The 23,057-nt window shown below is 35.2% G+C and overlaps 1 protein-coding gene across 4 annotated transcripts; it reads left to right on the forward strand.

Moving 5' to 3' along the window:
* Positions 1-10,052: 10,052 nt before the first annotated feature.
* Positions 10,053-22,223, forward strand: LOC136846088 (nischarin-like). Of its 4 annotated transcripts, none has more exons than XM_067116800.1 (5): positions 10,053-10,353; positions 13,292-13,570; positions 13,985-14,152; positions 16,641-16,780; positions 19,102-20,558. In XM_067116800.1, the coding sequence occupies exons 2-5, from the start codon at positions 13,292-13,294 to the stop codon at positions 19,970-19,972; spliced, it is 1,458 nt and encodes a 485-aa protein (XP_066972901.1). In that variant the 5' UTR covers positions 10,053-10,353; the 3' UTR covers positions 19,973-20,558. The 4 variants fall into 4 exon arrangements, with proteins under 4 accessions (XP_066972901.1, XP_066972900.1, XP_066972902.1 ...); XM_067116799.1 differs by lacking the exon at positions 10,053-10,353 and adding an exon at positions 10,387-10,516 and having other exon boundaries at positions 19,102-22,223; XM_067116798.1 differs by lacking the exon at positions 10,053-10,353 and adding an exon at positions 12,793-12,963.
* The last annotated feature ends 834 nt before the right edge of the window (positions 22,224-23,057 follow it).

A 23,057-nucleotide genomic window follows, 5' to 3' on the forward strand; every position in this document is an offset into this window, starting at 1 on the left:
AACTTAGAACTGATTTTGCAGCTAGACAGACAACTTAAAGGATGACTTTACGTGGTGCCAGAAAGTAGAAGTTAAAAAATAGCTGACCCCAAAGTTTATTGTCTCTTTTGACCAGCTTCAGATAATGATATGCACATCAGGTTAGATTACCATTAGACTTGCTTTAGCAATCCTAACCAGAGGCACAGGAAGAGCTAGTATTACACAGGAGGGGTTTACAATACATACGTGAAGAGCTTCCAACCAAGTATATTATGCTTTTGTTGGCATTAGATAGGACTGAACAACAAAATGCACCTCTTGTCTGAAAAGTATGAAGAGGATCATAGGTGGTAGAATTATTCAAATCTTCAAGTGGTAGAAATTTCATTGTATTTTTCTTCTTCTTTTGTTAACATGTTTTTTTGAAGGGCACAGAACCCATTCTTGCAGATAAGTGAGCAGAAGGAAGGTGTATTTAAAATTTTTCACAGGATGTTGGTATTTTAGGAAGTTTGCTAAAATTGAGGACAGTTGGTACTGAAAGATAGTAGTTATGATAATGGTGAACATAAGTGGAAACTAGCTGATACACTACCATTTTAGCAGCAAAATACCTAGGTATTTATCAGGTTGCAGGTAGGTTCCTCTGCTTCCAGAGTAGCTCAACTTCACTCCAGTAACCACTGATGTGCGTATTCTCTTAATTAATCTCAGTTTGGAATATATTACTTTTTGAGCCTTCAGCAGATAAAATACCTACGACATTAAAGATTTCTGTGTTTGGGAAATAGTGAAACTATTTTATCCAAACAAGTTTTTACTTTTGTGGCACTTGAATCATTTTGCTTGTATTACATGTTATGGATTAGAGATAAACTGATACAGTATTTCCATAATTGTATAGACAGACATGCAGATGGAAAGAAGTTAGTAATAAGTAGGAGTCAAGATTGAGTCTTAAGGTAATTGAAGTAATCAGTCCTTCCCTAACTGCCAAAATGTCGCAATTTTAATTTATTTAGTTTTTAGAGTACTTGCAGGTGTGTGGATGTCTGTTGCCTTCTGCTTTTCTATTTTAACTTCTTTTCTTGGCGTCGAGAATGGATGTCCTCTGTTTCTTGTTCTTTTCTTGGCGTCGAGAATGGATGTCCTCTGTTTCTTGTTATTCTTCTGCATATCTTCTCATTGCCTGTCTTCATTCTTAAACTTCAGTTGCCTTTCACTTAAACACCTTTAAAAGTAATTTGTTGACTTTCAGTTGTATGCAGTCATTTTAATTTCCAACACAAGTGCAAGAGTAGCTTTCTTCAGTTAAGAATAAGTAGGTATTATTTTCGTCTCCAATAATGACGTGTTCCTGAAAATTCCCAGTGCTTTTAACCTTATTATCTAAATTACATTTTGAATTGTTCAGTGGAGGATAGTTAATATGATTGTGTTTGGTTTTCATTTTAAATCTCTGTATTATTTTCCAAGCAATTAATGGTCACACAAATTTTATGTTGTTCATATGGTGGGCAGTTTGTGACAACTCAAAACATTTTTGTTTTATGTCTGTTATTTAATCCAGTCAACTTCTTTCTGTCTCTGGCTGAGGCAATAATGTTACCCCCTTTTGTGGACATTTGTAAACAAAAAATGTTATTTAATCCAGTCAACTTCTTTCTGTCTCTGGCTGAGGCAATAATGTTACCCCCTTTTGTGGACATTTGTAAACAAAACCTTTAACCAGTCCTATGGTTTGATCAGAATACTAAGTAACTAACTGTGACAACCAGTCATTTGTCATTTCCTTGTTAGATAACTGTTGAGGCATTATTTCTTGTTTACCTTTCCATCCACTGAACAGTAGGGTTGCTTAATAATAATATATTTTAGTGAGTTGTATAATACTGAGGAATGCTGTATGGACTTTCAGCTTTTTTGGAATTACTGAAATATTCTAGTTGTACGTCTTCTGCTGTATAAATTGTTTGTTTTTATCAATTAACTGTGTGCAGACAAAGCAATAGCAGAAAACACTAAGAATGTGTTACAAGTGAACAGGAGGGATATTAAAAGTATCAAGGTAAATTTTTTCAGTCTGAAGATTTTGGAAGTTGTAACCCATTGTAGAATGGATTCTTTTTGTTAATTTTTAGTAGTGTTGATTTAAAGAACAGCTTCATCAGTGGAATATATTCTGCTATGTTACTGTAATAATTAGGTACTGTAAATGTACCTTGTCTCATGAGAGTTGAAAGTACTTTGTATTTAAACCATCTCCTAATTAAAGAGATAATTTTAGAATACTCTGTGTAGAATAATTGATATCTTGTATTCAGTAGCAGTTTGAACCTACTTATTAAGTTTCTTTTATCACCCCTAAAGTGTTTTCACATTGTGTTAATCCCATAGTTTCTTACAATCAATCATGATTTTACTTTATACTGAAATGACATTGAGGACCAACCATAATGCACCTTCATATAAATATAGGAGGAAGTTTTGTAATATACTTAGAAAAAAATATTTTCTAGTCACGTTGCTTGTTGAATCTCTGAAATGGTTACCAGTTTGGTGGTGCCATGGACTATGGAATATATTTATGGTAATTTAGCAGTCCAGATTAATATGCAGTATTTGTACCCACTGAAAATAAAACAGCTCCCCATGATTAGTTTAAAGATCATTTTGAAAGTAAAACTTGACTGTTTATGTGATTTTGAATCGTACTGGTAACATGAGAGCTTCTGAACTGATTTATTTGGTAATAAGTCATTTATCTGCATTGCAGCCTAGAATTTATATGGTATATAGTTTAAATAAATACATATACACAAAATTAAAATTGCTATTTTGTTAATATGAGAAAGACAGTCACAATAATTTCAGTGTTCCAGGAGTTTTTCTATTCGAGGAATACTAGCATTCATTAGTCGTTAGTTTAATGTTCCGTAGTCCATGGTTTGTTTTATAAGTTGATAAAAGTTTAAGTTTGACCAAGAATATTTTGATATAATCAAGGGAGTGCTTTATACTTGAATAGGTTAGCAACCATTCTTGCACAGTAATAGCATAAGAAGGTTATTATTCTCAATGAAGGTCTTTGCATGGTTTTGGCCCTGTCACTTAAAAACAGTGAGGTCCTGCTTTGTTTACCTTATTTTATCAGATTCATTACATGTGTCCATTGAGAATTTAAGTCCTATTACATTTAATTATTTCTAAATACCTAGGTAAGGCTGACAAACCAGGTGCTGAATAGCTGTTGTAATGAGTGACATGATAGATCTAAGTAAGGTTCTTGTCTCATTTGCCTAATACATGCATTTATTTATATCTGTTCCCCAAGTGGGAAAGTGTAGTGAATGCTCCTGTATTTTTATTTTCTCTGGTCTGCATTTTCACTCCTTCAAGTTAGTATTTTATTCTGTTCAGTATTGATGTCATCACTGAAATGCAGTGTCTTTGTAATTCTAGGTTTGTAGGTGATGTATTTTTTTTTTTTGTGGGTTTGTCTGTGCAAATGAGGCTATACTGTTTTTTTTTTTTAATGATACATTACTTTATTCTGCTTGTGTTATTTGTTTCTATAGATAATGTATTTACATTGCAGAATGAATTTCATCTTACTGAATGTCAAATGGAAATATTGAGTATGTCCATTCCCAGTTATGTAGAAAAGGAGATTGATCTAATGCTTAGGGGTGAACAAGCTGCTTTTAGAAAAGACAGTGAGTTTCAAGGATCAACTGTTTATGGTGAACCGCACTGTGCAGAAGTGTATCAAATCTAAAAATGTCCATCTGACAGCTCTTGTTGATTGTGACAAGATATTTGACAGCATTCACAGATCAATATTATGGAAGGTCTTGCATCATCATGATACTCCCAGTAATTATGTCAGACTGCATACAAAAGTATGATGAGACAATAGTGTCATTTTAGGATTAAAGCTTCAAGAAAAATATTAGGAGTCAGCTGGCTGGATAAAGTGAGAAATGATACCACAAGGGAAATTATGGAAGTTCAGTTTGTATATGAGATGATGATAGGGGATGGAGATGCCGCAAACATATCCTTCACACAACCCCAGGAAGAATAGTGTGTGATAATGTCAACTGGGCTCTGTTGGGTACCAGAAGAATTGGAAAACCGAGAATTAGTTGTATGAGAGCCGTGAGAAGGGAGCCTGGAGGTTTATAGGGATTTGTGTAAGTGAAAGCACAGGAAAGATGAAGGGCTAAAGTTTACAGAGTCCCTTTGCATCGCATGCATTGAAGGTAAGATGATGAATTACATTTGTAGCATTTTCATGTTACATTATTGTACTTAGTGCATTTTTTCTGTAATTATGTAGTTTTAGTTACAGAAGTACATGTAATATTTTACTAGTTTCTGATGAATTTTCCTGCTTTGTCAAAATAAAGTATTCCTCTGCAAAAGTGAGGATTAAGGCACTGTTGATTCCGTGTCCATACCTGGACTTGGAGATGGTCTGCTTTGACAAGGGTTCATATGCATATTCCCCAAGCAACTCCTGCTTGTAGGGCACAGGGTAGTCTAATCCACAGTGTGACCGTAGTTGAGGGACGTTTGTGCTGCAGAGTCAGGGTATCATGTGATTATTATTTGGCTGGCTTGCATTACTTTTTTGCTGGTACCAAACCAGAGAATGTAACATTCTTTTGCTGTCTATTCTTTTTACTGTCATATATTCAGTTCAGTTCACCTATCCTATATGTAGAGATCATAGAAGAGAAAGGTTAGAATTTTGTTCAGTGTTCTGATTAAACTACTTTATGGTACAGATAATGACGTTTGTGGAGGTAAGCTGATTAGCAATAGTTTATGACTGTAAGAAAGACTGAATGTTTCAGAACTCTGCAAGAGAAATGACAAGATATTTCTGGAGCAAAATGTTTTATAGTAGTTTTCAGTCTGATGCACAGGATATTTCCAAAGCAAAATGCATTATGGCAGTTTTAATCTGATGCAAAGCACAGCTGAAGAACTGTGGAATTAAGTACCTCTCCAAAGTAATTTCATGACATTAGCAGGGTAGAAGGAGTCATAAATCTTATAAAGACCCGTAATTGGTACAAGTTTGTGGTCTGCAAGTAAAATCCAGGGATGGAAATGCTTGAAATTTAGGGTCAGACTGATGCTTTGCTCATTTTGAAGGCTATTCAGCATCCAGTTTGTCTGTCCTCAGCTGGTATATACATTATATAAATTATATAACAAAATTTTGAATTTGCATTGATTACATAGTTTTGTCTTGATCTCATATTATGCATTACATTGTAAGTACTTTAATAAAGAATTTAGATATTTCTACAACAAAGTTTTCTTTCAATCACTCTGTTGATGATTTTAACATTTCACAATAAATTCTGCAGTATTACTGTTTTTATTTCAGGAACTATCAAACTCCAAAAAGTCCTTTTGGTATTCAGGGCCTGCTCAGCATACCTTGTTTTGCTGACATTTGCCCCCACTGATTCATCTCAGATGTCCCACTTAGTTTCCTTACATCAGGTGATAACAACATAACCAGTGTTCTCTTGAACCGTGAGTTGTGCCCTAGCTTCATTTGATTTATTTTTTTTTGTAACATGTACTTTTGATATTATATTGTGTCTTTTGTTTTCCTTTTTTTTTTTGCTTTTTTTTCCTTTCATTTAAAAAAAAACATGACCAACACCAGTGCAATGGACTTGGATATCCATGTGGTTGGTTCTTGTTTCCCTTATCAGTAGACCCATATAAGTATTGCTCAATTTGTAGGACCTCATGAGAGGGTAGAGCCATCAATAAACTTCATGTGGTGCAATGGAGGCATTACTAAAGGGTGTTTGTAGCATTCCTTCGGCTCCTAGCTGCACCCACTTTGTAGACTTGTGCTTTAGCTCCATTGTCATTGCCATTCTTTAATCATACTGTCTAATCTCTTCAGTTATTACTTCATAGGGCAACTCTGGAGCCTTTTCCAGTTCCACCTTATTATCTTGCAGTCCAATCATACCAACTCTCACTTTTCACTGTCTTAAGTGCTGAATGGCTGAAAGTGCTCCAGTACAATGCATGATACCCTAAATTTCCCAAAATCAGTCAAATGTTTGTGTAGAGACAAGGATTGTACTCGATCTTTCCCCAGTGATATATGTGCAACCTGCTCCTCTCCCCAGTGGGAGAAGCTTGGTAAGAGAAGAAAAAGGGACAAGAGGCACTCATCGGTCTCTTCAGGGGGCAATACTGTGATGCCGCTCATCCCCTCCAGCTTTTCTCGTCTACCAACATCCATTTCTCTTTCTCCAACACCAAGATCTGCCCCTTCAAGGAAAGTTAGCTCCCCCAACTGTAACAAATCCTTTCATACCACCTCATCAGGAGACAAGGAATCATGCAAAAGATCTGGCCTACTCTTAATATTCCAGGTACAGTAGTCCATCTTTGGGTGCATTCCTTGACAACCTGGCAGAAAATAAGGACAGTCTTTTTCTGACACAGCTGCTCTTCCTTCTATTTCTGCAGCTCCTGTGGCTTCTTCACCCACTGCAAAGGAAAGGGATCCTCCATTTGCAGCAGATCTTCCAGTAGCTGACCCTATGGCAGGTGTTTCAACATGTATTCCAGCCTCAATCAGCCCCTTGGTGTGGAAGATGAGTAAGGGTTACTAGGAAAAAAAATGAAATATTCTCATAGTTCCTCCTCTTCTGCTTCTTGTTGTCTTTGTCGTTTATGTGCTCATCTTTATCCTCCATTTTGTCCCTGGAATTGCTTCCTCCCATAAGGAGGAAGAAGGGAAATCAAAGGTTTCGTATAAGAGGTCCAGGACGACTTCCCCCATGGATTCTTTCTCATTGCTGAAGAGTGTACATGCCAGATTACTGGCGAGTGATCATCATACTTCTGGTAGGGCTGTTGCTTCTGCTCATGGATCATTAAAAATAACAGAATATTAGAAATGATTCAGGCATGTAACAATCTTGAAGGTGCAGGTAATTTTATGCTATCTTATTTTGATTTTAGTAAATACTCTGTATATTACATTGTCTGATGAAACTGGATCCATTGTTGCCATATTGACTTGTTGCTGTGCACAGCACGTACATGTATTGACTCTGATTTAGAAATATACTATAAAAAAGATTAAATTAATTTTGGTAAAACACTAAAACTCTGTATCAACAATGACTGCATGAATTTTGATAATAGAATTTGCAGACAAAAATATACTGTATATCCTGTGGGTGCTAATTTTAACTCAAGAAGGCAAACCTAGATATGAAAATTCATTTAGGTGTACAGTATAGATAATCTGGCATCATTGAACAATAGGGATGTTTAATTTGATGTTAATACAATATATCCCGATTACTTGAAGTTCCTAAAACAGTCTTTATTAGTCATTGATATTAAAATTATTGATAGTAAATTTCTAACTAATTTGATGATAAAAGATCTTTTAATTTTTAAGTACTAGGGTTGCCTGCTTTCTATTTTAATGCACAAGTTAATATAACCTATGGAGTCATAAGCAAACAGTTTTTGCTAGATTTGCAAATATTTACATGGATGGTGAAGACTGAATTTGTGACTCACTTTTTTGTTAATGAAGTTATGTGCATGTATAGTGTAATAATTTTTCAACGTTTTATTTAAACTCATAAATAAATTTGAATTTAAGAAGTCTCGTACTGTTCATAGATATTATTTTGATATATGATAAAATAGATTAAGTTCGTTTATACCTAAATTTATTATTGTCCCTCTTATACCCCTCCCCATAACCAGTAGTCAACTATCCTGATACCAATACCAAGTTCAACGACTTGTCTCCAGCTCATGGTGAAGTATACCCAATATATAACAGGTTCTGTGGTGTGTACCAAAGAAAAATACAAATAACTTTTTTAAGAATTATTTTGCAGCCTCTCAAGGTAGATAACCTTTTAACTGGGCTGAAATCATGAACAAGACTATGACATTGAAAATGCAATAAAAGAAGAGGAAATGTATATGAAAATAAAACCATTTGTTTTTAACCTCAAAACTATTAAGTACAAAGTGATAAGTGTTGTCCTATTGAATACTTTTGGATAAACCAAATACAGTCAATAATTGTTCACCATATAAGTTCTTAACAGATCCAGTTTCTTTATCTTAATAGATACTCTGAAATCAAGATGGCATGACTGAACGAAAAGACAGTAGGCTTCTGACAAGTCCTGGTCAGTGAATGAAAAGCCCTGCAACAAACTTTGCTCTTTTATGACTGAAAATGGGTTGGTTTAGAAACAGAAAACTGTGTTTTAACAGAAAGATGCCTGTATTAAAAGCCAGTCTTTGAGACAGAGGAAACTACTTTGTACTTATCAATGATAGCACTATGAAAGGGCTGTAAGAACAGGTCCCCCCAACCCTCTTGTAGTGATGCCACCAAAGATGGATTTGCAAAATCAAATTTAACTTTCGAGGAAGACTTATCAGGGTTCACAATTAATTAAAACTACGTGATTTGGGAAAAGAAAGGGAGTATTATGACCCTCTCCAGTGTAAATATCATACTTTTCCTCTCCCTTCTGCCCCTATTTGCAACCTCTTTCATTCCTTTTACTGCACCTCCATTCATATTCTTTTTCTTCCATCCTAATTTCTTCCCTCTCTAACAATTGTTTCATATTGCAAGTGCAAGGTTTTCCTCCTCTTACCCCTTTCAGACCTTTTAACTCTCAATTTCCATTTCAGCCTGAATGCTCTCATAGGTCCCAGCGCTTGGCCTTTGGCATAAATTTTATATTCCACTTCATTCCATACTTTTCATTCACTCCTTCACATCTGAATTCCATAAAAGTGATATCTTATTTTCCAGTTCTATTTCATAAATAAATATAATATGGTAACCAATACCGCCAACACAAAAAAAGGGTTGAAAGCACTGGGTCATTCAGGCGAGTATTTCTTTTTTTTTTTTTTGGAGGCACTTAAAATAATATGTATACGACAGTCCGAGAGAATTTCCAGTTTCAGTTCTGTATATTTGACTGCATAACTGACTTTCAGTAGCAAAAATACCCTCAGCAGTAGGTGATTCATATTATTTTTGAAAGTCCTTAAGTTGATTTGTAGTTTTGACGCTTATCGTCTCGATTGATGTCTACCATTTCTTTCAAGGTATATCTATGAAAGAAAAGGCTACATCAAAACTAGTCATAACAACACACACACACACACATACATGGTTGCAAAATACTACAGGTAAAGACAAAACATATTTCTTACTCAGGTGTGTGTGTGTGTGTGTGTGTGTGTGTGTGTGTGAGCGTATAGTCTGAACATAAATGTTTAAAGATATTTCACGAGTGCTTATGTGGTTACTGAAGAGGTATCACACTGCAGGAATTGTGGTCAAGTGTTCTGTGATACATTGACCAGTTTTTTTTTATGTTCTGTTAAGGCTTTTACAGATCCTGAAAGAGTTTTTAATGGTTTTAGTGATGAAATGCTTTGCAAGATTCTGAGAAGCTATGGCCCATCGGAACAATATGTTTCTTTGATTAAAACAATCCATCAAAGTAGCAAGCATGAAGTGCATCCTGTATCCTAATTTATATGTTAGGTGGTGTGTTGCAAGGTAATCTATTGGTTCCTCTTTTTTTTCTTTTTTTTTTTTTGCAGCACTCGTGGAGCTTGTTATACTTAAGGCAGTTAGAATTAACAGAGCTGGAGTTGACTGGACTGATGGTGGGTACCTGGCGGATATTTGCAGATATTTACTATGCAGATGATGTAGCATTGCTGAGTAGTGTGTAAGACATGCAAATCATTAGTTTACGAAGAGAGAAGCAAGTGGCAAGGGTATTGGTCTTAAAATCAAATGGCAAGTATCATTGGTCTCAAAATCAATATTGTGAAATTAACCAGTCATTGATGTTACTACATTCAAGTATTTTTGACACAGTTATCAGAAATTTCGGCTCTCTTAAAAACAAAATTTCCGAGACTGGAGGCAAATCAGGTTGCTGGTATGGCCGACAAAGTATAGTTCTATTGTCTTCTGAGATGTATCTGTATGTTTTCTTAGTGTCGATCAGTTTCAATCGCAAGACGTTAGAGACCTAAAGCCGTTTCTTAGCTGTAGCAAAGACTCCATCCAGCTGCAGAGTTATTTCTTTTCTGTGTCACCCAATATGGCGTATATACATTGACACTTAGGAAGATCTAGTTGCCTTCTCTTCTCCATCTGATGTTTCGTCATAACAAATTTCCAGTTGAAACCAGTGCTATTTTTATTATTATTATTCATAATAAATATATACGTATCATATGATTCGTAAAAAAACTATCTGATGCCAGAAATTTAGGAGCTTCCGGTTATCTCAGGTGGGAACAACAACAACAACAACAATAAAAAAAGGGGTTTGTTTACATTCGAATGACAAGTGCTGGTTTATACAGATAGCGATAACGAGCCTAAAACCTTTTGGTCTGTTATCCTTTGGGGCGTTGGAGGGTATTGGGTGGAAAGTGCAAGGCATTAAAACAGGTATGGCATTAAGAAATAACAATTGCTATCTTTTATTTGCGAATAATTGTACTCCCTGTCCAACTTAATCCTAGCTTATTGGATAGGTTAGGTGAAGTCCTGGTCTTCGTAACATTACCGTAGCCCAGCCCTTGCATCAGCCAGTTGTTATGATTGCAGATGATGATTTTATGGATGAATCTTACTCTTTTAACGTAATTCATTTTGTTTCCCTTGCCTGTACCCTCAGGGTTATTCTATTAATAACTATTAGACCACGGAGGCCACCAGTGGTGGTTTGGGTGTTTGTGTGAGGATGATGAAAAACGAGTGATGTCACCAACAGCTTTGGTTAAATATGCAACAAACGAATGAAGTTGTAAGAATAATGCTATTGTTTTACTCTAAACCATTAGGCTACTGCAATTTGGGTTCATAAATACAATTTTTCTGTGTTTTAATATGTGTTGAATGTTTATTACACCCATGTTGTTAGCAAATGAGTATTTTTAGGGATAATAATGGACCCCACCCTTACATTTTACAGTTTGGGGGCCCTCAGTAGGAAAGAAGGGTTTTTGGGTTGGGGAACAGACATAATGAGTGAAGTAAGGCCTATAAGGACTTATAGTAATCCCACTGATAGTCTGCTTCAGATTAAGGAAAGTTCATGGAGTGTTTTCAAACTAATATCATGCACCAGGGTAAGGACCTGGTACCCTAGCTTCAGTTAGTTTACGTGTGGTTGGTTACGTCATTTGCTGATGAAAGGGACATCAGAAATGTTCAAAGTACACATTACAATATATATTACAACATATTTTAAAGTCTAAAATGCAATACTGTATAATGGTTAAAAGTAACATTTTGCTAGAAAAAGGTAGGGCTAATTTATTTAGTCACTAAAAATTGAAAAAAGGAAAGTATGATAGTGGTAATTACAAGAGTAGGCTGTATCCTATCTTAACTGTCACTGACCAAACCTATGGTGCAGCTACTTCAGGATTCTACCTAACCTAGGCTTTTTCTTTGCTTTTAGCTGGACCCCTCCTACCCAAGCATATGAATATATCTGTATAACTTTTAGGGACAAGTCAACCAAACCTAACTAGAAAATTTTTACAATAACACAATTTATTATTGATGAAATGTTTTTCCTGATAGTTTTTGCTCTGGTTTTGATGAATGCTTGGTTAAAGGGGGCCCCTGAAGTGAGAAACCCATCATGGGGGTTAGTACCATTAGTGTACCTCATATGGGTCGCTGTAGGCATTACTAACAGTTGTTCAGTGTGTCCTTTTGGCCCCTATTTGTACTCACTTTTTAGCCTTTTACATTATATCCATTCCCTCCTCCATTCTTTCTTCTTGTAGTCCAGTGGCTCGAGACTTTTATTTCTTAATGCGGCTGTATGCTTTTCACCTGTAGATCCCAGTGCTTCACCTCACTTATTTTGTGGATCTCTTTAACTTGCTGCCCAACTCTACCTCTCTCTTTTGATTGTCTTAAGTAATACATAGCGGAAAGTGCCCCAGTGCTTGACTTTATAGCCTAAATGTCATGATTCTTCATTCCAAATGAGAAACCTTTGGTTTTTGGGTGGAGAAAAGAATCAGTGCAAGGGAAATATTAAGACACCAGGTCTCATTTAACCTGGACCCCACCCCTCACCCTATTGAACCTAGGTGTATGCTTTCTCCCTTTAATTTTAGATATTAGGTGTTTGACATGTCTTAACATAGCATCTGCAATTAAAATTAACATTAAATACATCAGAATCATATAAAAATCTGTAAAAAACTGTTGTGCCAGTTTTGGAAATAGTTATTGAAAATGTTAAAATACTATAACTGATGATTACCCATAATAGCCTACAGCACTGTCTATGGGACATAACAATACTCCTGCATTGAGCGGTAACAATATTTAGCTAAATAAGGTAATACTATGCCAAGTGAAAAACTTCAAATATTAAGCTAAGCAAGAAAATTACTACTGTACATAACTGTAATGAAGCCAAAGGCTATACAGTAATGACTAATCGAAATTTTAAAATAATATGTGATGCTAAGAATAAAGTAAAGCATTATTTACTATAATGTTAATGAAAGAAAAATAAACACCTCCCAAAATACAAACAAAATACTGTTAATGATTAGTCCCATAGCATTAGCTTAATACTAACCCCAAATTGGGATAACCCATCTAAAAACCTAACATTCTAAATTGCAAAACAGTATTTACAGTAATCAGTAGCAGCAGTAAGGCGTTCATGGGAAGGTCATTATAAGGTAACACCTCATGATACTTGTTTAGCCAAAAATAACTTAATGATTATGAGAATGTTTTGTTTTTTATGTTTTATGAAAAGCAAGAAAAAGCAAAGTGGAAACTTAACTGACAAGAAAGAGCAAAAGCAGTCAAATGAAATCAGGAATGGAAAAGTCCTGTGGAGCAAAACCGAACAGGTATGTTTAAAACAGCAGATACTCTCAGACTAATGATATCTTCTGCCAGTGGGGCCACTTTGGCATTTCTGGAAATTTAAGGAGACATAATAAGGCTGTTGTGAAGTAATAGATGTTTGTAAGATAATAAAGTAACTAGTATTACTGAAAATTATGTATCACATTTAACGAGGTGTATGGCCCATGCAAGATCACTTCAGACCTAGTTTAATTCAATTTTCAGGTTCTTTGTTACACATCTTTATGTAACTTGATATGCCCTATAGGATGAGCTTAATGTTCAGCTACTTTATTCTTAGATGTTGTGTAAATGTTTCTTTGCTTACAGATGGCTTCACTAACACCTGGCACCCCAGGAAACCACATAGAGGCAACTATTCCTAACACAGAGCAATTTGATGGAGTAACTCTATATAATATCAATATAACAGTAGGGCCTGTTCGTTGGTCTGTCAGACAAAGGTATAATGCCTTCTCTGAGCTGCATGAAAAGTTAGTGTCCAACCATGGAGTAGCAAGAGACCTTCTTCCTCCAAAGAAGATCATCGGTAACAAAGATCCAGCTTTTGTGGAGAAGAGGAGAGGAGATCTTCAACTTTATTTGCAGGTATGCATATCATATGTATGTATGTAGGTATGTATGTATTTGTGTGTGATCATATGTGAATACAGGATATAATTTGGAGAGAGAGAGAGAGAGAGAGAGAGAGAGAGAGAGAGAGAGAGAGAGAGAGAGAGAGAGAGAGAGAGAGAGAAAATCATAGTCACACAGCATATCCGAAACTGCTTAAGACAGGAGTTTTTAACTTACAGGACTATTTGACAAACAAATAAATCAGTCAGTGATCTTGATAATGACTGGGTACTTTGACTGTGGATGATAGTCTACACGTAAAGGGTATGTGCTATGAAGCATTTGTATAAAAAGAGGTGTCTTGCTTTCTTTTGGATTTAAAAAGTACTCTATTAACATAGCCAGTTTTGTAAAACTCTTTTAGGCTGATTTTCATTGTCTTTTCAGACTATTATTAACTTCATGCATCATGCCTTACCCCGTGAATTGGCTGAATTTTTGGACTTCCATGAGTATGAGCTTACCCATCTCCTACAGTCTTTAGCCAGAAGATTTTTTCATGAAGGAGACCAGTTATTGGCAGATAGTCAACCTGTAACATTTACGCCATTACAGGTACATTAGTACTGATATTTTGAATGATAATAATACTTTGTTATTTTTCCTAAACATGGCTGTCATTCTGTGTTGTTCATAACCATACTCACAGACTGTATATAGATCAAAAACTTTATCTGGATATTTATAGATAACTTACCCTAGCATATTCCTTATGTTTTCAGATATGTTCATTTCCTCTTCAAGGCTATACACTTCAAGTTCTCACTAAAGTATACGTGCAAACTACAAATTATTTCTTCACGAATGCCCTTTGTCAGATTGTAAACTACCTTATATACCAGTTCATTCCAACAACAAGCAGATTTCTTGTTACATGTACACCTTGCAGCTGTTCATATATGGATTAATTAAATATTGCATACTTTCTTAAACTGTTAAGGCTTGGATGTTTCTTTGGTGAGCCCTCAGCCACCAGGGAGAATCCTTTATCTCACTTGGTGTTTTGGGTGCTCTTTTGTGTTCCCATACACTTCTTTATTCTATTTTAATCTTTTCAAAGCCAATGTGATTGTCCGCTCCAAAATTTGTGGCAAAAAATGGTTCCTGGTTGGACGAATGATGTGACGGTACCTTGTGTATTTCTTGGTTTAAGTAGACTTTGTGCTAAAGCTGGAGAGGGCATGATTTACTGCATGATTTAGAGGTCTTCTTAAATAATCAAGGAGAATTTGATCATTCAGACACCCCTGATGTAGAATGTTTTTGTGTCAAAGAATGCTTCTTTTTAAAGTAGTGCTAGTAAAGCTATTTTGCTCTATAAGTTCAAAATACTGAGGTTTAGAGCATACAGTTGGTCTTCAACTGGGAAGGGAAGTAAATTATAAAGCATAACTATAAAGACAGGAAAAGATTAGCAAAGCAGGAGAACATATACAAGAAAATGACACTATAGATAAATATTCTATGGACTTTTAGGAACCAGGACTTGGAACCAGGTAGTGGCATAAGGCCTTTGTTGAGCTCACCGTTACCACTGCACATATTCACACAGGTTGTCTTTAACTTCATCTACCACTTTGTTATCTTTATAACCATGGAATGATTTCTTTATTCAGTACTCTGTTTTTGTTTACAAAAATACCAGTTTTGTTCTTTTAGTCTTGAATCACTAATTAGGAATGTCCCTTCATGTGAAACAGTTGATTAGTGTAATGCCTTTTTCCTTTTCTATTTTCATTTTCCCCTTTTAAAACCCCGTAATTACTTCCCTCCCTTTTGTTACCTGGAACCAAGTTTTACCTTTAATTTTCATTATAGAAATTTACCTCACCTATCTCCCTCTCTCTTTCTGTGGTATCTACATTCTCCAGTATTACCTTGTGGGTCTTCAACTTTCCGCTAGTCTCTGAGATTGCCCTCTGAAGTTTCGTCAGCATATAGCTTTTGCTATTTTGCTTGCATTCTATATCACTTTGTTTAGTTTACTTTGACATTCCTTCAGTTTTGTTTGTGTTTACTGACTTCTATAGCTTTTCTGCTTTCACAGCTTGGTTGTAAGAAGCACATTCTTATTCATTTCTCCTTGAATAATTACTGTATTAGTTAAGGAATTGAGATGTCTATACCTTGCACTAGCATTATTCTAATCACTGACATTGCTTGAAAGGAATCGTTGCAAATGATGTTACGCCTACTCACTGTCACATCCGTCCAGCTACATAACCTTCAATCTTTTCAAGCTGCATCCCACACACTGGCACATCAACAGATGTCTTTTCAGTTTTGGACTTTTCCCTGATGTTTTGGACTTTTCCTGCAGCACTCAAATGAGAAGCACAGCCTCTTGAATGAGTTGATTTCTCGTCGGACAGTCTTAGAAGAGGATCCGTTCTTACTAAACGGATGTAGAGTCCCATAGGCAGGCAGGATTTTTGTTTCTTGTGGATGACGCTCCAGTTTCAACCATAGACAGCATCTGGTAGTTTTAGTTCACCAGGGCTGAAACATGGCACAAAAGCTCTGCCATCCCAGAGTTGGTCAGCAAGCATAGTGGGGCACTAAAGCACTACCATCTCTAAGGATGTAGGCCTAATTTTTATTATTTTTGTTTAATTTCTTTGCCACAACCATGGACACATTTACAAATTGGTCCAGGGAATTACTGACTTACCTAATCGAAGGACCTTTTAGAAGAGTTGTCTAGCAGGACTGTGATTGTAGAATCTCATCAGCTCTGGTTTGGTTTTGGAGTATTTCATAGAACATGGTAGTCAAAATGGGATGACTAGTACTAGCCTGGGTTGATATTTTGTACATATTCGAATCATTCCTTCCATCTTTGTCCTGCTCTCGTTCCTCAGTATGACTTTCTCTAAGAATCCGGTCCACACTTGGATCAGCTATTCCAGAATTTCATCCTAAAGATTATGACTCCCTGTTCCTTAATGGATATGCTTGAAAAAATAATCTTTATTTTAATTTTGTATGCTTTTTAATATTAAAGAGTGCAGTATTCTAAAAAAAAACTTTTACACTTCAACAGTTACATGCAATCTCACATCGTCTCAAAAATCCCCTACCAACAAATGTGGCTTCAGAGCAAGAAACTGACTTCAGCCATGTCGCTGACTTTGCATCCCAAGTCAAATATCTTGTTGTGGAAGGAAGCAATGAATTTCACAGGTATTATATGAAGATATGTGTAATTTGTTGCTGCTGATTTTTGTTAACTGTAAATTAGGTTGAGCAGTTGATTTATCGATTAATTGTGTAGGAATAATTTGCTCTTATATTCATTATTGTTTCAACACAAACCCACCAATCATGTAAGGCCCCAGACATATGAATTCTTATGTATTGTAGAAAAAAACAAATAGATTGGATCATATATATTTATAATTTACTTATCTTTATGGAGAAGTGCCAGTAATTTGTTTCCATAAATTATATTGTTCTCATTTGAGCTTTGCACAGTGTTATTGCTGTAGTTACCATATATTAAATATTCTGGGTAAATATTTTTTAATATTTACTAACTTACTCGGCTGTATTTATAGTTCTTTCAGTGATATGCAATTATTTTTATTATGCACTGTGTCAATGAAGTGTTTGGGCTTTGGAGTGGCAAACTCATTATTTTTCATTATTTATTTTATATCAGTATTTCTTGTTATTTTATATCATTATTAATATTAAGGATAAAATACTTCTATGAAGTTGTATTGTCAGCCCTGTCGGAGTGCTGTAGCTTAATGGTCAATATATAGGATGACCCTCATTTTACGTGTAGCCCTTGTACGGGTCATGTTTGCTCTTTGGACCTTAAAAGATTGATCTTGTTGTAAGTTTAGTACAATATGTGACATGGAGGGAATATTTCTTCTTTATCTGAGGCTTCATTTACCCCTTCTGACTGTATCCTCAAAGTTCTTTTTAAGGCCATTATGTCCTGGATATCCTCATAACATAACTCCCTTAAGTCCTGAAAGAAGGGGTTGTTTGAAAGGTTATGTATTCTTAACACTGCATCAGCAGTTGCAGCATAGCTCATTAAACTCTTGGATAATTTAATTGAATTTTCATGCTCAGAAGATCCAAATCCTTCAGATCTTTGTTGGGGGTGGTATTTTTATCCAGATGGGCTGGTTGATTACAGTATAGGCTGAAGTTCATACTGCACCTGCCTTGCTCTGCTCACCCCTATTGCTTAGTGCCAAAATACCTTTTGGTACAGTGGCATGCCTGGTGCTAAGCCTTTACAGCCATTAGTCTTTGTGCTGTTTGATATCATTAGTGTTCTGGCAGTGCCACATGCCTTTCTCAAGAGTACCTCTGTTGCCTTTGTTACTATTATTGAAAAGTAATCAGCATACATATCATCACTCCCATGAGTCCACTCATTCTTCAGAATGGTGCAATTTTCAAAAGCATATGCCAACAGCATGTTCTCACATGACTCAAGCTATGGAGCCAAATGTCTAGCAAGACTAGATTGCCTTGCTCTTTGTCAAAATGCAACAAAAACAGGCTAACAAGTCATAGGGAGTAACCTGCTCCTGCCAGTCTTCATCCTCCTTTCCAGTCTTCATAATCCTTTTGAAAGGAATAAACTCTCTGCCATCGTCGGGTTAGATCTAGATTAGTTCTTCCTGTTTTAAATGGTCTGCAGGAGACAAGGTTTGTCTTAAAGTTTGTGTTATTTCATTTCAAAGGTACTCTAATGCATCATTTGAGTTCATTATCGACACTGGATTTTTTCACAAAAGCTGGAACACCCAGTTTGGGTTTTAGATAATCTCAAACAACCTCAGCTTAAGAAAATATTTGTTTGCTTGTTCTCATCAGCTCTTGCAACCTGCCTCCATCCATTTCATTTCCAGCAGTTATGGAAGTATGTGGCCTCTTGAACTAAAAGTTCCTGTGTGAATGGGATCCCATTGAACTTTTCCAGAATTTCTTAGTGCAAGTAACCAGGAGACCTCTCATCTCTATTATCGTTTACATTTTTACTGCAAGACTTGGACTTTCTTCTCTGTCCAAGGTTAGTTGATAAGTGGCTTCAGTTCTGGCCTTTAAGTTTGTTCCTCTTATTAAATCACCATGGTATTCATGTAACTTTGTGTTTTGGTTCAGGCAGGCTTTGCCTAGGAACTTCCTTGTCCCTCTAGGCCTTCTCATATTCTCAGAGTACCAGGGACTCAGGGTGCTTCCCTCCTAAGTTCTTGTTCAAGTAATGTTTAAGTAATGAGTTTGTGATAAATGTGATTTGTTTTGTCACAAACTCATTACTTTATGACAGCCCACTGTGTGTCAGAGTAGTCCTTTAAACACACCAAGAATTCCACAGAACTTTGGTGGTAGACTGTGCTATATTTGAAGTAATTAATTTGTGTGTGAGGCAATGATATGATTGTAACTGAATTAAAGATTAGATAATGTTATATATATGTTTAAGTGATAAAAACCTTGGGATTTTTAATTAATTCATTGTTTCCTCTTCACAGGACCAGCAATATTGTCCAAAACAAGTTATCATATTCTCTTAATACCTTTCAAAGTGTTGAAAAGCTTGCCATTAGAAAGGCCAGGGTAAGTAATATTGGGCACCTTGGTGCAGTGAGAAGGACCACAAAATCACTGGTGGTTAATGAGAGTGAGATGAAAACAATGTCTGATGTCCTCATGTGTGGTGCAGTATACAAAGAAACTGTCGAAGGAAGTGAACCTCATATATGGGCACTCTTGACTGATGTTGATGTCAGTTTTAATGATATTAGTAAGATTGATGACTCTATTACTTTGGCTCCTAATATAGAGAAGTTAAACCTAAGTAATAATAAATTGTCATCTATTGATAGTCTGACAAGTTTACCTCATTTGGTATCACTGAATTTATCAAGTAATCTTTTTTCAGAATTAGATGAAATGCACACAAAACTTGGCAATGTTGTAGAGTTAAACTTATCACAGAATAATCTGAAGTCTTTGAAAGGTCTGGGTAAATTGTATTCTCTTACATCACTCAATGTTTCCACGAACAATATCCTTGAAATAGTAGAAGTTAGTCACATATCTCGCCTCCCTTGTCTTGAAACGCTTATCATTACAGGAAATCCTGTAGCAACTGTTGTAGACTATCGAACCAAAGTCTTGGAGCTCTTTGCTCAAAGGGCTTCAGAGATATGTTTAGATAATGAAAGGCCAACTCGAAGAGAGTTGGATACCGTAGCTGTTTTACAAGCCATACGAGCATCAAGGGAAGGTCGACTGCCCACACTCAGTTTTTCCAATCCAGTGCCTATTTCAACAACCACTCTTGCCTTTGTAACACCAGACATAGCAACTGCTGTTAGTGAGTCTTCTAATAATGATTGACTAAATCCTTATTTGATTAAGAAGTTGTTGAAATAGACAGATTGTTATTTTATCTTAATGCCCTTGAAGGTTGTTGGAAATTGATCATCTCCCTGTGAATACTCTAGTTTTCATTCCATTCCATTTTATTGAAGAAAAATTTTAATATATTGATGCTTTATAGTTTTGTATTTTATAGGCTTGCTGCTGTACTAATTATGAACTGTGTATGCATGAATTTTCAGAAAAATGTGCTTTTAACATGATGTAGTTTTTATGTTGAATGCTCTCATTGTTATAAAAATCTCCTTGCCATCATTCATTATCATTTGTTAAGTACTGTAGATAAATCATCTTATTGGAGAGCAAGTCATGTATATCATACTTTTGTGCATATACTGTGTTGATTTTTGTATTATTTAATCCATGTATTTATTCATTTGTATATTTCAAATTATTAATATTTATCCACTAACACGTAACAGCCTATCCTTTTTAAAACAAATAGAATAATTGAAAAATAGCTATAATTGTATTTTATATAAGTGGGACAGTATTTTGATCTGTTAAGTTTCAATTGTCCTCAATTACAACTTCATTTGCAGTAGTAGAGAACTGTTACTTGTATCTAATGTCACTGCCTATATATATTGAATTTTTTATTCAATAATGCATTTAACTGAAAAAATAATTTTTTGCTAAGCTAATCATATGTCTCTCAGGCAACCATAAAATGGTTTTACATTTGTCAGTTGACGAAACCAACTCTTTAATAATGTTTTATTTCATATCAAACCCATTATTTTAAGATAGCTTATTATTATGTTAATCCCAGACGAAGTCAATCCAACTGAAGAAGGAAAAGATCAGGTATCTTAGGTAGGTTAAAGGATACACTTTTAGTCCCTCAGGCCTCTGGTAATTAACTGAATCCTTCTGTATGTTAGATCTGTGGTAATTAAGTGAACCATTCCTTGTCTCTGCCAACTAGTTAACTTATCCATGGATTCCATGACTTTTTGAGCCATGAAGAATTGCCATGTCTGTTCCAGTCCTAGTTTATTTCCATCTCACCTTCATTCCTTCATTTTTTCCTTGCATTGGCAACAACTTGGGTTACTTTAAGAAGTGTCATTGAACTGTTACTTAGTTTTGTGAACACGTCCAGCTGCTTACTTCTCTGGACTGGAAATTTCTTAACTTCTTTTATTCACTAGCTAGAGATCTTGCCTCTTTTTTAATTCTTAATTTATTTTATAATGATCTTGTGATGAGTTTAAAATTTATCTCTTTGTAAGAAAAGTTTTTCCTAACATTTGCATTAACTAGTTGCATTGACTAATTAGCATTCTCATTTTGAGATAGTGACCAATCATCTTCTAAATTATCAAAAAGATATTGTCATTTCAGTGTATGTTTAGATTGGTTGGTGTCAAAAGCAGTTTTTTTTCACTGATGAATAGTTGTTTTTTGTTTGTATGTTTTCATGAAAAATCCTTTGTATCTTCACATAAATAGCTTTTTCACTGGTTACCATTATGTATTATAAATTTCAGCTTGCAAGTCAACCTTTTAAGGATTAAAATATAACTCCAAAACTCGGGTTATCCTATACAGTGAGGATACAGTAAGAACCTTTACTTAGAGTGGCAAACAAGGGTAAAAGCCCTCTTTTTCACTATGTAGCTGCAGAATCAAAGCTGCTGGTCAGAAAATTAGGATATCCATCAGCAGTGCAATTTTGTGGTACTGGACCAGGCTACATATAGAATAATTCAGATAATTACCAGAGACCAGAGAAATTTAGGTGCATTTGCTAAAACTACCTGAGCCTTTGCATTGTCTGCTGGATTGACATATCTAATATTCATGTGCAGTGCATGAATAAACTCTATTTAAGTTATGGACTTGTATTTAAATAATAAACAGCTTCATGACAAACCCATTGAGCATGTAGAGCCCCTCGTGGTTTGTTCAGTCCCAAGAAATCTGTTTTCTTATGTCTTGAAGACATGAGAAGAAAGTAGTTAGGAACAAGAGTAACACAGGTCTGCATGGACCCATTGGTAGATCTTATTTTATCATGTGTCAATGGACTTTCAGAAGTTGTGAGTCCTTCCCAGTTTCATTGAAATCACCTTGGTCAATTTTAATTTATTAGTGGTTTTTTGCTGTTGACTACCATACAAGCTGCATGATGCATTGATTACCTCTCTTCTAACTTTGTTGTTTTTCATTACTTGTTATATTATTGTTTTGTTTCATATTAAACTCATGAATCTTAAGTCGTCATAATTTGCATTTTTGAATTCTCCCAGATGCTTATCTTCTGAAATCTTGAAGACAGAAAAAGTGGAATAGCTAAAAACAATTGCTCATGCACACCCATCTCTGATCCATCAGTATCAGTGACTACTTTTGTCATTCTTTTCTTTTGCTTATCTGCATTATATTAAAACTGCTAGAATTCTTCTGAGCTTGCTTCAGCAGTTTTGGTAATCTATTGTATTTTCATTTACTTTTTACCCTTTATTTCAACTTCCTTTTTTCATCATCTAATCAAACTTCCTGTCATATTCTTCGTACTTTTTCACCCGAAAAGTGTATTTTTAATCACTAGTAACTTGTAGTTTTGTGTCTTGCTGTCTTCCTGTAAGCCATTTAATCAACTTATGATATGTTATTGAACTTTGCCTTCTTTTGTTATTTGTCTGTATTGCAGTCTTATTTTATATTGGTGCTATTTGATGTAAAATTTATATTTTAGTATCTTTGTTGACTGTCTAGCAGTCTTGGTGTAAGTGTTCTGTCTTTTAATTTTATTCTATATACTGTAATGCCTTTTCACTTTGTGCATATTCAGTAATTTCTTTTATATCCTACAAGCAGTCATATAAAATTTTGAATTAACGGTTCTTTCATAGTATGCAACTACAAAAGACTTCACTAGTTACTGTAAGAGTTATGTTAGTGTAAAGTATTTTAGTAATAATATTTTTCCTTTGCTTATTTTAGCATTTTATGCTAATATGATTTCTAGTATCATTGATTATATTTTATTTTTTATCCTTTAGATATCAGTTATATTCTGCTGTTTTGCCTTGAA

This window comes from Macrobrachium rosenbergii, chromosome 14 (genome assembly GCF_040412425.1).
Source record: "Macrobrachium rosenbergii isolate ZJJX-2024 chromosome 14, ASM4041242v1, whole genome shotgun sequence".
Classification (NCBI taxonomy): Eukaryota; Metazoa; Arthropoda; class Malacostraca; order Decapoda; family Palaemonidae; genus Macrobrachium; species Macrobrachium rosenbergii.